At 40.5% G+C, this 15,708-nt stretch overlaps 2 protein-coding genes across 4 annotated transcripts in view; one reads left to right on the top strand and one right to left on the bottom strand.

The window, feature by feature from the left end:
- Positions 1–2,418: 2,418 nt before the first annotated feature.
- On the top strand, positions 2,419–15,197 carry kat8 (K(lysine) acetyltransferase 8). Of its 2 annotated transcripts, none has more exons than XM_028968567.1 (11): positions 2,419–2,782; positions 3,012–3,086; positions 5,844–6,019; positions 6,913–6,966; positions 7,183–7,347; positions 7,773–7,862; positions 11,931–12,071; positions 12,235–12,328; positions 12,440–12,590; positions 14,635–14,799; positions 15,026–15,177. In XM_028968567.1, the coding sequence occupies exons 1-11, from the start codon at positions 2,431–2,433 to the stop codon at positions 15,057–15,059; spliced, it is 1,497 nt and encodes a 498-aa protein (XP_028824400.1). In that variant the 5' UTR covers positions 2,419–2,430; the 3' UTR covers positions 15,060–15,177. The 2 variants fall into 2 exon arrangements, with proteins under 2 accessions (XP_028824400.1, XP_028824399.1); XM_028968566.1 differs by having other exon boundaries at positions 2,422–2,782; positions 14,635–14,789; positions 15,026–15,197.
- Positions 14,541–15,708, bottom strand: part of st8sia6 (ST8 alpha-N-acetyl-neuraminide alpha-2,8-sialyltransferase 6) — a 30,553-nt gene continuing 29,385 nt past the window's right edge. For both annotated transcript variants that reach the window (XM_028968568.1, XM_028968569.1), the window contains one exon: positions 14,541–15,516. In XM_028968568.1, the coding sequence (XP_028824401.1) occupies positions 15,420–15,516 (97 nt within the window). In that variant the 3' untranslated portion in view covers positions 14,541–15,419. The remainder of the gene's footprint in view (positions 15,517–15,708) is intronic.

The following is a 15,708-nucleotide window of genomic DNA, read 5'->3' as shown; positions in this document are numbered from 1 at the left end:
TCATCCCTTTGATACTGTTTGTAGTATTCCAATTAAAAAAGTAGTAAAATATTGGACTCATTCTACTGACTAAAATGCAAAGTCTATCTCGACTAATTTACCCAGCTTATTCGTTATTGTCACGGGTGGGCTGGATATGGCGATGAAGGAGGACGCAGTCGCATGATTTCACACGACAGGGGTTTAATACAAACTTCACGAGACAAGGGAACATCAACACGCACAATGACCTGACGGCGAACAGATACGAACAGGATAGCTTTATACAATTATATAAATATACACCAGGTGAACACAATCAGGGAACATTACACAAGACGAACATGAAACTCCTGCCGGTCAACCCCTGCCGGTCCAGATCATGACAGTACTCCCCCCCTCAAAGGTACTACCACCTGGGAGTGCCCCACAAAATGGTCCATGAAAGGGAAGTCCATAAGGACGAGTGGCGGCAGTCCTGCACCGGCGGCGTCAGGCCCGGGCCAAAGCACGGCTCGTCCGTGGGGGACCGGCATCCTGTCCGCCGTCCGCAGGCACCGTCACTCCAGTCAGTCTCTGGCACGCCCCGCTGGAATGTTCTCCGCCTCCCTCGTCTCGGTTAACGCCGGGAGCACCTGAAGTGCCCGACCGGTCTCCTTGACCCCACGGTAGCTTTTGTAGGCCATCGAGGTCTAATCGCACGGATTCGTCGGTACTCCCCTGCATCCGGAATCGCCAGGGGGAACATGGACAGCGTGACAGATCCTCTCGACCCCACGGTAGTTTCGTAGGCCGTCGAGAGTCTGTCACGCTTGGGGAACTGATAAAAACATGACATGGATCATGGCGGGGAACTGCCAATTACCGGAGGTGCGTTGCTGGAATCCGGACGAGACAGCGGCTCTTGAACATGTAACTATGGAATCTTGAACATGTAACTATGGAGCAGACGTCCTCCCGACCGACCACGGCTCCCTGGATCTCAGCGGGGCGTAGATCGGCTGCGTCCGCATGGTCGGGTCATTCTGTCATGGGTGGGCTGAACATGGCGATGAAGGAGGACGCATTCGCATGATTTCACACGACGGGGGTTTAATACTTCACGAGACAAAGGAACATCCACACGCACAATGACCCGACGGCGAACAGATACGAACAGGATAGCTTTATACAATTATGTAAATATACACCAGGTGAACATGATCAGGGAACACTTCACATACATGAAAGTCACTCTTTAACAAAGATTGGTTTGAAAAAGGTATTTGGTCCATTTTACATCTTATGGAAGCCGAATGTATTTTATTTTTTTTTAATCATATGAAGAGTTTATTAACATGTACAATAACTAAATTTAACAGAGTATTAAAGGTAATTCCTTCAACTATGATTCTACTAATTAAAGACATGACAACATATTCAGTAATTATTCCAAAAGAACCATCTATGACTATAAATGGATGTGAATTTATAGACAGAAAATGTAATAACAAATTAATAAGAAACAATATAACTTCAATATTGTTTCCAGCCACCTTAAGAAGAAAACATTTGTTTAAAGATTATGATGTTATCTCTTTAAAGAAAATTAGAACTAAGTACCTCTCTTTTCCAATACCTCAGAAAGCTAAAGAAATCCATTTTATGTATGACATTTATCCCTGTAATGATCTTCTGCAAAATAAATTTGGTACAAATGACAATTCCTGTGTTTTCTGTAACTCTAATATTGAGACATTAGAACACCTATTTTTTATTTGCAATACCACACGTTTTTTGGAATGATTTTCAAAACTGGATAATGTGTAAAAAATCAATTCCACCTTTGAGCTTTGAGATAATAAGGTTGGTCTTAGGAGTTGGTCTTAGGAGATTAAGAATCAGAATACTGCAATAATAACGTATTTATATTTTTTTATTCATAAGTCTCGATTTCTAAAACTCACCCCCATTTTCAATTTTTTTTTTTATGAAATAAATTTATTCAAGGAAGTGAAGTCATTGTAAAAATACTAAAGCCCAATCATTATACCAGTATATAGACAACTTAATTTAAGAATTGGAAGTCCTCTTATAAGTGACAACGATCAGTGTTTTTGTTTTTCATATTAAGCTATGTTTTTTATTTGTTTGTTGTTATTTTTGTTTTGTTATGGTGCTATAGGTTGTACTATTTTGTACTATCGGTGGTCCGTTTATAATGTTCTGATGACATTCCTTAAAATGTGAAATGTGCCTTGTAATTTGTGATACTAAATCAGGAAGAAAAAAGTCTGCGTTTGTCTTGTCGCTACCCGAATTGGACCGGAAACCCGATTTCGACTGCGCATGCGTGCGTCCTGTACGAGCCACCGTGTTTACTGCCTCAACCTAACCCTACTGCTTACCCTAACAGTTGCGCATGCGCAATTCAAATCGGGCCGCCATGCGATCACGTGATGTGCGGTGCACATGCGCAGAGCCTTCGCAGCGCCGCTTGTTTTCAAATCGTTCAACATGTCGGGTGTTGGTCTGCTGTCCAGTGACCGCCACGCAGTTCGTGAAAACACGTACGCTAATTGCGCCGAAGACCACAGAATGGACGTCGACGTTGTCTCGGGTCTTTCTGCAGTCGACCGAGGAGACTCAGAGACCAGGACTCGAACAGCATGCTCATCCAACGGGAGCGGCGGAGAGGAGGACGAGTCCGAGTCTGTGGATCGGGAAGTCGGGAGCGTGCGTACTCCAGGCGGCGGAAGGGAACAGGAAGTCTCTGTGGAAATAGGCGAGACATATCTCTGTCAGCGGGCGGACAAAACATGGCGTACGTACAAATGCGTGTTTATTTCGCTTCCGGTGTGTCGAACATGACCTCAGCAAACAACAAAGTATACAAAGCGTGTCCTCACTGAATACCTACATTCAGAGTGAAGACGCAGCAGCTGTTTAAATGAAAGTTTCCCGATTGTCCCAGCTTAACAATCATCTGCCTACTTTACTGTCAGTAAATCAATCGATTTTTTGTGTGTAATTGTGCCCATGTCGTGTCTCAGACTCTGCAGAGGTGATCCAATCCAGGCTGAATGAGCAAGAAGGCAGAGAGGAGTTCTATGTGCACTACGTGGGATGTAAGTCGTAATTTATCTTTGTATTATGATCTATAACATGTACATTATGTGTATTAACCATATAGAAACCAATTATGACCTGTCCTGACCCATCGACATGACTGCGGTCTGATCAAAAATTATCCTCACACTTTCCCTGTGGTATTTAATTGGGCAGCATTCTAATCTTATTCAACTATCAGCAATGTTGTGCAGTATGTTCAGAAAATATGAAAGAAAAAGCTCTGTATAAAAAAAATTGAACTTGAAAACTTCCTTTTAGTTCTTCGCTTACTTCAATCCTATGTTTTCTCCTGTCACAATAGGGTGATTGGAGGACAGGACTCTATATTCTGTATCTTGCACCTTAATATAAGTTTATAAATTTGGATAACTTTATTGAGTAAAGTAAATATTTTGTAATATTGTTCTGTTTTTTTTTTTCTATCATTTGTTTGTTTAATCGATAGTGTAAGGTATTTAAAATGGACTTCCCAAAGGAAATAAATACAATTAATTGTGGATAACAGAATGTATTCAGGAAAGTTTTCAGTTTATTTGAAAGTGAAGGCACACGGTACACACAACAAAATGTTTTCTTTCCTTTTACCCCTTTGATCAAATATTTGTTCATTAAGTGCTACTGATGTTTGTGCTCCTGCATGTAAAAGACCAGATCGTGCCATTCGTCTGTGACATGATAATGAATTGTGACACTTGGCATGTCTCAATTGCATGTCTCTTTGAGTGGTGACATGGACATGCTATGCCCCCTGCAGTGATTCTGATTCCTGTAATTTTAAGATATTCTCATATCAGTGTGGCTAATGGTCCATCAGTGTTGCAGTGGTGGCCGTGTGGTTAAGGAAGTGCAAGGTTGTGGGTTTGAATCCCAATCCACCAAGGTGCTACTAAGGTCCCCTTGAACAAGGTACAATCACAACGAAATGTGTTCTCTGCATTTAACTATCAACCTTAGTGAGCAGTGGGCTGTCATTAAATGCACCTGGGGACCAGTGTGTGGGGACTAGGGCTGCAACTAACGATTATTTTAATAATCGATTAATCTATCGATTATTTTATTTATTTATTTATTTTTTTTTTCCAACCCTTTATTCAAAAACAGAACCAAAATCTTTAGAAAGTGCACAAACATGTTGCTCCTTGAGCTGTTATTATAATAATAAAATAAAATAAAAATGGACTAACACAAAAAACATACACATGTATGCTTTACGTCTGCCAAATATAGACTTTTTTTTTTTTTTTAAATAAAGTGCCACCTGAGCTGCCAGAACGATAAATAATTCCTAAAAAAATAAAGAACAATACAAATCAGAAAATTTAACAGGATTTGTTTGAATGTCAGAACTTGTTCTCTACACTACACTGCAGATGCACACACTCGCAGATGCACACACTCACAAACTCTCACACTGACACACACACACTGCAAAAAAAGATTTTCTAACTTTTCTAAAAATCTTAAATCAAGATACATTTACTAGACACATGAAAAAGCACAAGAAATGATGTCTTGTTTTCTGATAAAACATCTCAGAATTAAGTGATTGTTTAAAACAAGCAAAATTATCTGCCAATGGGGTAAGAAAACTAATCTTAATGAGATATAATCTCAAAAGTTTTAAGCATCACTTAATGCCATTTTTCTTGTCTATTAATCTTGATTTAAGATTTTTTAGATATTTGGATTGGAAACGAGACAAAATTACTAGGTAAGAAAAGCACTTTTTTTTGCAGTGTAGCTATACATGACAACAGATTGAGAAATGAATGGTCCAAAAAAAGGCTAGTGAATAAAAACATGTCTTTAGTATTTTAATGCAAAGTAACTATAGCACCCCTGCTTTACTACTGTTATTAACGAGCTAACGCTAACTTGTCATGCTTGTCAAGCTGGATGACGGGTAAACATTTACAGCATTTATCAGATGCACTTATCCAGAGTGACTTACAGCGTTACAGTAGTTACAGGGACAGTCCCCCTGGAGCAACTTAGGGTTAAGTGTCTTACTCAGGGACACAATAGGCGAGTCGTCCACGCGGAGACGCAGAGAACAGTCAGAACGCTGTTTCATCCCCCCTCCACACCTGTAGGTGGCGCTGTAAGTCCCCATCTAGTTCTCCTGCGGTGAGTTAAACACCAGCACCAGGGACATTACGTTCCTCACTTCAAAACGGAACAAAAGTAGGATTCCGTAGTGACTTACCCTGCTGCTGAACTCCCTTCTTCCTCCTCAAACACTCCAACATGTTTGCATTTCAGGTGCTGGATCATTGCTGCGGTGCTCCCGTGCCGTGCCATGTCGCTTTTGCATTTTTTCGCGCAGATTTCTCTGCCTCCGCCATGTATCTGTCCTCTACCTCTATTTTTGCTCCGCGCTGTCTATGAGGCGCAAAACTCTGCTAGCATCTGTGCGCAAGAGAGACCGAGTGTGTTCACTCCTCGCTCAAATAAAGTTTTTTTTAATAATCAAACGTCTCCGCGTCGCGCGACATAACGAATTGATTAGGAAATTCGTTGCCAACTCTTTTAGTAATCGATTTTTATCAATTCAATCGATTCGTTGTTGCAGCCCTAGTGGGGATGGTATCTTGCTCAATGGGATCTCGGTGGAACCATGGTGGTTTGGGATTTGATCCCTCAACCCTTCGGTTACGAGTCTGCTTACTACCTATTAGCAGCCCATTTTTTATTGAAGTTTTACAAACTTCAAGTAAAATTTCATTGAATAACTTTCTTTTATCTTTGTCTAGTCAACCGCCGTCTGGACGAGTGGGTGGGAAAAGCGCGTCTGGCACTTACAAAAACTGTGAAGGATGCTGTGAGGAAGAGTGTGGAGGAGGGAGGGGGCGAGTTGGCAGAACAACCTGAGAGGAAGATCACCCGCAACCAGAAGCGCAAGCACGATGAGATCAACCATGTCCAGAAGGTTTCTGTACAGACTTTTGACACATATTAGTCACTCTAGGATTGCAAACTTTTTTGTAATAATATTTAGAATACTGCAATACAACCCAATACAATACATGCTTTAAAAAATATGGTAAGATAGAAAAAAGACAAAAGGAAACAGAGCCAAATATAAAACAGGAAAACAAACAAAAAAAGAAAAAATAAAGATCGATGTTAAATGCCCTTCTGTCCAGCAACACAAAGCATCAGTATAACCACTCCTCCAGCACAGTTTGCTTGATTACTCAGAATGGGCCAAATCCATAGGAGGTGGCCACTCAATGGACAATATTTAAAAATGCTCCAGTGATGACCAAGTATTGGCCTGCAGAGCATTAAAGGTCCCTTGGCATGAAAATTTCACTTTGTGAGATTATTTAATAAGCCTGTCTATGGTCCTGCAGTGGCTCAAAATGTTGATAACGGGTTTTGGCCATTCTGTTTCACCGTTCTGAGAGCAACAGGTCAGATGGCCGTAATTTGTTCCCTTAGGTAGTCAAAACCCAAACCCTGACCTGAATTCTGCATGTGTGAAATCTAAATGAATGTTTTGCTAAAGGGACATCACTTACCTCCAGGCCTTAAGTCCTGGGCCTAAATCCCTGTGCTGGAACCCCGGAATTCCCCAGGAGTGACTAGAGACTGTTGGTTGGGTGAATTATTTGCAACCACCTTCATGTGGATACAATAACACCTGTCATTCAAATATGTTTTAGATTGTTTGTTTGATTAATATATAAATGTATTAATTTTATGTAAAAATGAAAAAGAAATGTTTAGGCCTTTCACAAAGTAAATGCTTCATTAATGGTCTCTCTCTCTCTTTTTAAAAAAAATATATATAAATTTATTTATTTTTTGCTTTTTCAGACTTATGCTGAGATGGACCCCACTACTGCTGCCTTAGAGAAAGAGCATGAGGCTGTAAGAGCTGGTTCACACCTCAGATCTTTTTTCTGTAGTGATATTATTTAACATGGTTAACATTTTCTTTATCAAAAAACAGTTTTCTTCAACCCTGTATCATGTGAAATACAATTTACTATCAGAAATTTGTTCACAGCAGTTGGTGGTATTTCAAATATTTTACTCATTTGTCCCGTCCTTTTGTCTTTTTCTCTCTTCTCTTTCAATGTTTAGATAACTAAAGTGAAATATGTCGATAAAATCCAGATTGGTAACTTTGAGATCGATGCCTGGTATTTTTCACCTTTCCCTGAGGATTACGGCAAGCAGCCAAAGTTGTGGATCTGTGAATATTGTCTGAAGTACATGAAGTATGAGAAGACTTTTCGATACCATCTGGTTAGTTATCCACTTTTGACTTTAAGTGGTTAACAAAAGTAGAAGTAAGGTTTAGAAATGAAACTAATTTATTTAAATAGGCCTGAAATACTTTTTTATTCTGATGCCCTTTGGCACCTGAGTTTCTACAGGCTGTTCTTTTGTCTTGGGCCCACCATTGCCTCAAATGCATGTATTTAGGGGAGTGTTTTAATTGTTGTTATTATAGTATATTTCTTAGCAATTTCAATTGTCTGAGGCATGTACGATGCTTTAGTATCCTAAAAATATTCATATGATTAAAGTTCTTAGTACTGCTATGAAATGTTTAATTTCAATTTAAATTCAGCATATGTGTGTCATATGGGTTTCCTATCACCACTCACACAGCTATATTTATATTAATTATATTTATATTTTCTCTGTCTGCTGTTTTGTCTTTGTAGACTCAGTGCCAGTGGAGACAGCCACCTGGGAAGGAGATTTACCGCAGAGGTAACATCTCTGTTTATGAGGTTGATGGACGTGACCACAAGGTAACCAGTTGTTTAATTTCATGTAGTATTGTTTACTGACCTAAACCTGCAATTCTTTTAAATGAATATTAAGACCGCAAATCTGGTGGATTGCACAAAAAGGTGTGGCTAAGTGTACAGTTGCCGCCAAAAGTTTAGAGTACTGGTTTTCACTTTGTCAGTATTTTTAGATCTTTTGTCAGTTGTTTCTATGGTGTATTGAAGGATAATTACAAGCATTTCATACACTGCTCACAATAAGTTAGGGATATTGTTATTTACGTGATTGCTTTTCCTATTTGCTCTGAATTTTAATGAAATAAGTAAATGTTATTACTAGTGCTGCATGATTAATCTAATCGAAATCGCGATGTCAATCTGTGCGATTACATTAACGCAAAAAGCTGCGATTAAAATGATTAGTACATGGATTGAATCGGCAACATATCACACATTCTCTTAAAGTTTGCGAGCTGACTGAAGTTTCACCTGAGTCGAATGTGACTTGTTTGGTCACATGACTTTCGATTCGGTTCAGTGGAGACATCATATTCGTGACTCACATAGACATATGGGTAGACGCCACATGAAGAGCTGCATCGTACGTCAACGTCGCCGCCAAATTGCGATAGGCTCTGCTGTGGCGTGAAGCATATACATGTCTATGGAGAGAAGTGCCTCGCTCTTGTGCTGCTCGGGGTTGTACAAACCGCTGTACGTTCCAAACCAGATCCCGGGGGGTTACATTTCATAGGTAAGGCTGGACAATTGTTTTGAATATATTTGGCCATTATAAAATCCCATTTTATAAGTCTTAACCTTAGCTAAGCTAGCGAAGCTATGCATTCCTGTGTTCAAGTCAGCCTCCAAACAACGTTTTGGTTAAGACTTATAAAGCGTACAGCGGTTTGTCCAGCTCCAAGCAGCACAAGAGTGAGGCATTTTCTTATGCACTTCTCTCCAAAGACATGCATATGCTTCACGCCACAGCAGAGCCTATCGCAATATGGCGGCGACGTTGACGTATGTGTACCCATATGTCCATGTGAGTCACGAATCTCCATCGAACCGAATTGAAAGTCATGTGACCAAACACATCACATTTAAATCGCAGCTTTTTGCGTTCATGTAATCACATAGACTGACATCGCGATTACGATTGCGATTAGATCGTAGTAAGAACTATAATACGGGATTTTATAATGGCCAAATATAATCAAAACAGTTGTTTTTTGTGATTATTTAATTTTGTAGAACATTATATTTTGAAAGCACTGGGCATTTCAAGTTGTTATAAGTAGTTTGTATGTTTCACTTTGAAATGAAACATTTCACTATTAGTAATTTGTATGTGACATTTCATTGATATACAAGTCAGTAGCAGGTGTTTCCACCTTTTGCCACAATGACAGCTTGACAGTGACGTCTCACGCTCCCCACTAGCATCATGATGTTCTGAGGCAATGCGTTCCACTCTTCCACAAGTGCTATACGCAGTTCAGCCAGGTCATGTGGGGGTGGGGTACGATCATTCAGCAACATCATAAACAACAACATTTATTTCTTATATAGCCCAAAATCACATAAAGTATGTCTCAATGGACTTTGACAAGCCCTACAGTTGACACCCCCCACATTTGACCCTTTTGCGCACAAGGAAAAACACACCACAGAGAAAAAAAGAAAGGAAGAAACCTTGGGAAGGATACAGAGAGGGACCCCATTCCAAGGTAGAATGAGCCTGCAAGTGGTGTCAGTGCAGGGTTTGTGATTGTCCAATAAGAAAAGAAAAAAAAGTCCTACAGTTGTAGAGGTGGAGAAGTCCAAAATGTTGTCCAGTGTCATGGTGTACATTACATGGCCATTATGATGCTACTGGTCCATTTGGAAATACCTGAAGCTTTAGTTGTTATGGTGGTGGGGGCTGTGGTGACCCTAGGGTTTGTTTAATGCTAAGTCCTCATTTAGCAGTTGTCAAGAACCAGGACTTATCTGCTGGTCTCTTCACTGGAGTCTGCCAGTAGTCTGTGCACTTCATTCAGTATCTCGGAGAGAACAAACAGAAGCAGCGGCAGACGGTGGCATTGTACGACTGATACTGAAATATGTGGTTATAGTGGTATATTTGTGCGACAGTGGCCCGGTACCCTAACTAGGACAGTCTAACTAAGGTGAATTTAATACTGTCTGTGTTTAACAGGGGGAATGTGTGATAAAGTGGACTTAATAACTGACACTGTGTCTGGGACTTTAACAGTAGACCAGAGAAAACAGATGTGTGTTTTCAGTTTAGATTTAAACACTAAGACAGTGTCTGAGTGCCGAACACTGGCCAGCAAGCTGTTCCTCAACTGCGGAGCACTATATTCAGTCTCTGCTTCAACTCGTCCCAGGTGTGCTCTATGGGCTTCAGGTCAGGGGACATTGATGGCCAGACCAGGCACTCCAACTTCCTGAAGTCGAGCTGTGACTATTCTGCCATGATGTGATGTGGAGCATTATTATCCATGAACATAAAGTTGGGGGACCATGTTGACCTCCGCGTATCACTCACCTCACCTTCTCCAGCAATGCTGAAGACAATGATTTCTGTGCAAGGTGACCTGACTGTAGACCACTGCTTCATTGTCAAGGTCAAATGGTCTTGTGCTAACTGCAAACGTTCACGCCGGTGTCTTGTTGTCTGTGGAGTCACCTGCAACGGTCGTCTGGCATTCAAAAGAAAGCGGTGGAGTCTGTCTGGAAACCCTAGTACCCTCGCATCTCGTAAACGGGCCTGCAGCTGTGTGGCAATTGCATAACAATGTCTGAGTGCATAGGTCCTTAGGTACTGGTCAGCATTGCGGAATGTCACTCGCGGGGCTCCACTCCTGGGTCTGTCATGAAGGGTGGTAGAACCAGAAGACCCAGGTTCAAATCCCACTTACTACCATTGTGTCCCTGAGCAAGACACTGAACCCTAAGTTGCTCTGGGGGGGACTGTCCCTGTTACTACTGATTGTAGTTGGAAAAGTATGGAACCTGGGTCTTCTGTTTCATAGGTGAGTGTGTTACCCATTGGCTTATACATCAGTATCTCTTGTAGAGAAGTGGCTTCTTTGCTACCGATCTTGACACCATGCCATCCTCCAAATCCTTTCTTAACCCCAATCACGCATCTGAATCACTTTTAGGAGACGGTGGTGGCACACTTTGAAGTCTTCTTCACAACACTTGATCCTCTCTCCTTGTAGTATTTGATAATCCGATAAATGGTTGATTTATTTGCAATAAATAGCAGCAATATCCTTGCCTGCAACGCAATTATGACTGCAAATGTAGTCATTGTTACATGCCTTACTCTCCCTTTTAAAGATGCAGTCTGCTATTCTAACTCAATCAGCATGACAGAATGATCTCCAGCCTTGTGCTACTCAACACTCTCACCTTTGTTAATGAGAAAATGAATTCAGCAGCTTTTTTGTGACTGGGCTGAAATTCAGTGGAAATGTATTGTTTGGGATTAAGTTCATTTTCATGGCAAAGAGGGACTTTGCAATTCATCTGATCACGCTTCATAACATTCTGGGGTGTATGCAAATTGCCATAATAAAAACAGAAACACTGAAACACAGTATTTGTGTCATTCTCAAAAGTTTTGGCCACGACTGTAGCACCATGTGCACACAAAAGAAAGTTACCAAACCTTACAGAGTGCTTTCATTTCCCCTTACAAGAAAGTTACTTAGAAAACTGAAGTTATTTAAATCAGTATGTGATCTGTTGCACTCTGAAGCTGTTAAAATCCATAAGCTACCACTATTAAGCTGTCACAGGTGATGGAAAATCAATAAAACTTTTTTGTTCAAAAGTCTGAATTATGGTCATTTGATCATTTAAAAGACTAGGTGAATAAAAAATTGGAATTAGTTATACACTGTGCACTGCTTGATTCAAAACAGTTTGCAGCAGCTTTAGCGGCCTAAATTTAATTCTAGAATAGCTTTCCAAATTAACACAGCTGTTAAAGCTATATTACCGTGGAGTTTTAGGAAGACTTAAACTGAACAACTGTTCATTGTTTTATCTTATGTTTCTTTACTGCATCAGATATACTGTCAGAATCTGTGTCTGCTGGCAAAGCTGTTCCTTGACCATAAAACACTCTACTTTGATGTGGAGCCTTTCATCTTCTACATTCTAACAGAGGTCAACAGACAAGGAGCACACATTGTTGGCTACTTTTCCAAGGTGATTTGGACACCTTTGTCACAACACTTATAACAGGCCTTTTGTTATTTATAAATGCATTTTTTAAGCTAATTGGTTATTTACATAGCCAGCACATTTTGAAAAATGGGAAGTACTTGAATCTCTGACTGGCTGCACATGTGTGAACTGTGTGGATTTACAGGAGAAAGAGTCGCCAGATGGAAATAATGTTGCGTGCATACTGACTCTCCCACCATACCAACGTAGAGGATATGGAAAATTTCTTATAGCTTTCAGTGAGTTTTTTTTTTTTCCCCTCTTGCTTAACTGCCTTGTGTTCTAATGCATTTCACAGGAATAGGGAAACTATATGCATTATAGCATTTTTACTTCTACCTTAATTTTAGGTTATGAGCTCTCCAAGCTGGAGAATATGGTTGGTTCTCCAGAGAAGCCTCTATCAGATCTCGGAAAGCTCAGCTACAGAAGCTATTGGTCCTGGGTGCTCCTGGAGATCTTGAGGGACTTCAGGGGAACACTGTCAATCAAAGACCTCAGGTAACCCTCTTCCGGTTACATATATGACTGGGTGACAGAGGAAAAAGGAGTAAGAAAAAGAGAAGTGGGATCGAAAGGAGACATATCGGCAGCAGCCCCAGGTGGCAGCGGCGGTGGGCCTGCAGGATCCGCAGGGTATAGCGACCCACAGATCCAAAGTGCCCCACCCACCCCCTGCCAGGGACCCAGGAGGGCCAGGACCCGCCAAGCTGTCCCTGGGAGTGAGCCAGTCTACCACTGGGCAGCCGGCCCTAGACGCTGAGAACCACCAATGTAAAAACATAATGAGGCAACCCTTACCATGAGTTAAATGAGTAGAGATTTCTATCTGGACAGATAATGTTTTACAGTGGGCAGCTGCCAAAATGCAGTTTTACCACATTTTATTGTTAAAAAAACAATACAAAACACTAACTCAGACAACACTAAAATAATTTAGATTTCGTTTAGAGTCTTCATTAAAGTCATGGATCTAGAATTTCCCATCTTACAATAATGTAACCATGGTTTGCAATGACAGAGGTCAAAACTTTCCTTTAGGTCTTCACCTGGTTTGCACTCAATGTATCTGGTATTTTAAGCCCATTCTTCCATGCAGATCTTCAAGAGCTGTGATGTTTTGGAACTGTTGCTGGGCAACATGGCCTTTCAACTCCCTCCACAGATTCTCTGGATTTAGTTTTGGAGACTGCCTGTAGTACCTTTTGTAATGCTTTTTACGTAGCAACTTCTTTGTTGCCCTGGTGGTGTGTTTTGGATCATTGTCATGCTGGAAGATCTAGCCCACGTTTTATCGTTTTAAGGAGGTTTCTGCCCACATCTCATGATCAGGGTTGCAGGGATTAACTGGTTTGACTATTTACCATGGTGTGAAATGCGCATGGACAAAGTGGAAATTCATGAGCAATTTAAAGGTGGACTAAAGCCGGTTTCAGCCCAAATGCGGGGCTCAAATTTCAAGCTGCCAGAATGCAGTTTTACTGCATTGAATTGTTTAAAAAAATTAAAAAGAAACCACACTGAAATCATTTAGCCATGTAGTGTTTTAGGTTCCTGATTGAAGAGTGCAGTTCGCTTCCTATTTATACTTTTTAGATATATATATTTTTTTATTATTTATACATTTGATTTTTTTAAGTTCTAAACCTTTATATAATTATTTTGTGTGATTTTATATATGTTAATATAGTTGTGAAATGAATTCATGTAAAATCTTGAAACCAGGATTATTTCTCTGACTATAATTGTACCACCAAAATTTCCAATCATTGCATTCGTCCTCATGATACGTGGTCCCATTCATCCTTTCTATAAAACGGGCCAGTCGTCCATTTGCAGAAATGCAGCCCCAAAGGCAAATGTTTCCAACCCCATGCTTCACAGTGTGTTCTTGTGATGCAAGATTCTTCTGGGATGACAGCCAGGCAGACCCCCACCCTCTGCAGCAATCCTGACTGAACTTGTACATCTATTTTCAAAAGACAACTTCTGGATATGACGCTGAGCATGTGCTCTAACAACTCACAGTACACCAGGGTGGGAAAATGGCTAATTGGGCATTTGGACATTTCCACTTAGGGGGGATGTACTCACTTTTGTTTGTTTAGACATTAATGACTGTGTCTTTAGTTATTTTAAGCCGCAAATAATCAAACAGAAACAGTGAACCAGGAATGACACAGACACAGACATGACACAGCAGGATACATTTAAGCATGTTATAACAGACGCAAACAATTGGGTAATTAGGGAGACTTTAGACACACACAAAACTCTGGTCTGGAACATGGACCCGGAGCACCAATAAAGTCAGGTTTGACAAAAACACATTAGAGGTTGACTATGTATGAAGGGATTCGATGTGCAATGTTACCACCAAAAAGGAATATTACAAAAGTCAATTTTGACACAAATGTCAAAAGCCTGTACAAATGTATTTTTGTGGGCAGGGCTTTAGAGAACACATATTTGTAGAATATTTGTTCATTATTTTCTGTGGGTTTAAAATAATAAGGTGCTATAAGAGCTTCCATATATCTTGCAGTCAGATGACCAGCATCACTCAGAGTGACATAATCAGCACACTGCAGTCCTTGAACATGGTGAAATACTGGAAGGGCCAGCATGTCATCTGTGTCACACCCAAACTAGTGGAGGAGCATCTAAAAAGTGCCCAATACAAGAAACCTCCAATCACAGGTATACACAGGTATATGTGTCATTTCCTGTCACTAATTTTCCCTTTCCTTTCCGAAAACCATAAAATATGCCTGATGTTTTAAACATTCAAAGAAACATTGAGTTATGAGTGTATTTGCATGAAACATGAAAGAAGACATTGTGGTTATTCATTTGTTTAAAGTGAAGTGATTGTCACATGTGATAGATGCGTCATAGTGTGTTTGTTTGTTTTTGTTTTTTCTGCCCTCCTACAGTGGATACAGTGTGTCTGAAATGGGCTCCACCTAAACACAAGCAAGCGAAATTTTCCAAGAAATGAAGAAGTACAAGCAATTCAGCTCAAAGGCTGTTTTTGTTCCAGTTTGATATAGCAACAGTGTCACCACAACCAACTTTTTTGTAAATAAATTATTCTGTTGTCCTTTGTGCATTGTCCTCATTATATTATTGTTTACAGACACCCTAACCTCTTGAAGTCTTGGTTACTATTTCATTACCTTAGTATGTGGATAACTTGGTATGATTGCACCCTAGGTATAATTCAGAGAGGGACCCCCTTCAAGTGTAGCAAGAGCGTGCAATGGACATCACTAAACATGAGTCTTGCGTATAACAACTTCATTATGTCTAGATTGTTCATGCCAAGAGTCAAGAGTTTGTTGGGGTTTGGGTCGTGGTGGCTCCAGCATGTCCACACCTGTTGGTTTGGGCTCTGGAAGTGGTCTGGGTGCTTGATGCAGTCTGCCTAGGAGCGACCAAACAGAAGCAGTGACAGACACATTGTACAACTGGTACAGAAATACGTGGTTATGGTGGTACACTAGAGCAATAGTGGCCTGGTGCCCTATATAGGACAGTCTAACTGAGGTCAAATAAACACTGTCTACATTTGACTGTGTCTTTTAGAGTAGACTTGATAATTGACAATGTCTGTGTT

This window comes from Denticeps clupeoides, unplaced genomic scaffold (assembly GCF_900700375.1).
Source record: "Denticeps clupeoides unplaced genomic scaffold, fDenClu1.1, whole genome shotgun sequence".
NCBI lineage: Eukaryota > Metazoa > Chordata > Actinopteri > Clupeiformes > Denticipitidae > Denticeps > Denticeps clupeoides.
Note: the sequence above shows the minus strand (reverse complement) of the source record. Positions and strands in the feature narration are given on the sequence as shown.

Bases quoted from the DNA above. Each gene is read 5' to 3' on its own strand.
- kat8 (XM_028968566.1), top strand. From the start codon at position 2,431: ATGCGCAGAGCCTTCGCAGCGCCGCTTGTTTTCAAATCGTTCAACATG. The intron at 6,020-6,912 runs GTTTCTGTACAG...TTGCTTTTTCAG, and splicing joins AGATCAACCATGTCCAGAAG to ACTTATGCTGAGATGGACCC. The intron at 12,329-12,439 runs GTGAGTTTTTTT...CCTTAATTTTAG, and splicing joins AAAATTTCTTATAGCTTTCA to GTTATGAGCTCTCCAAGCTG.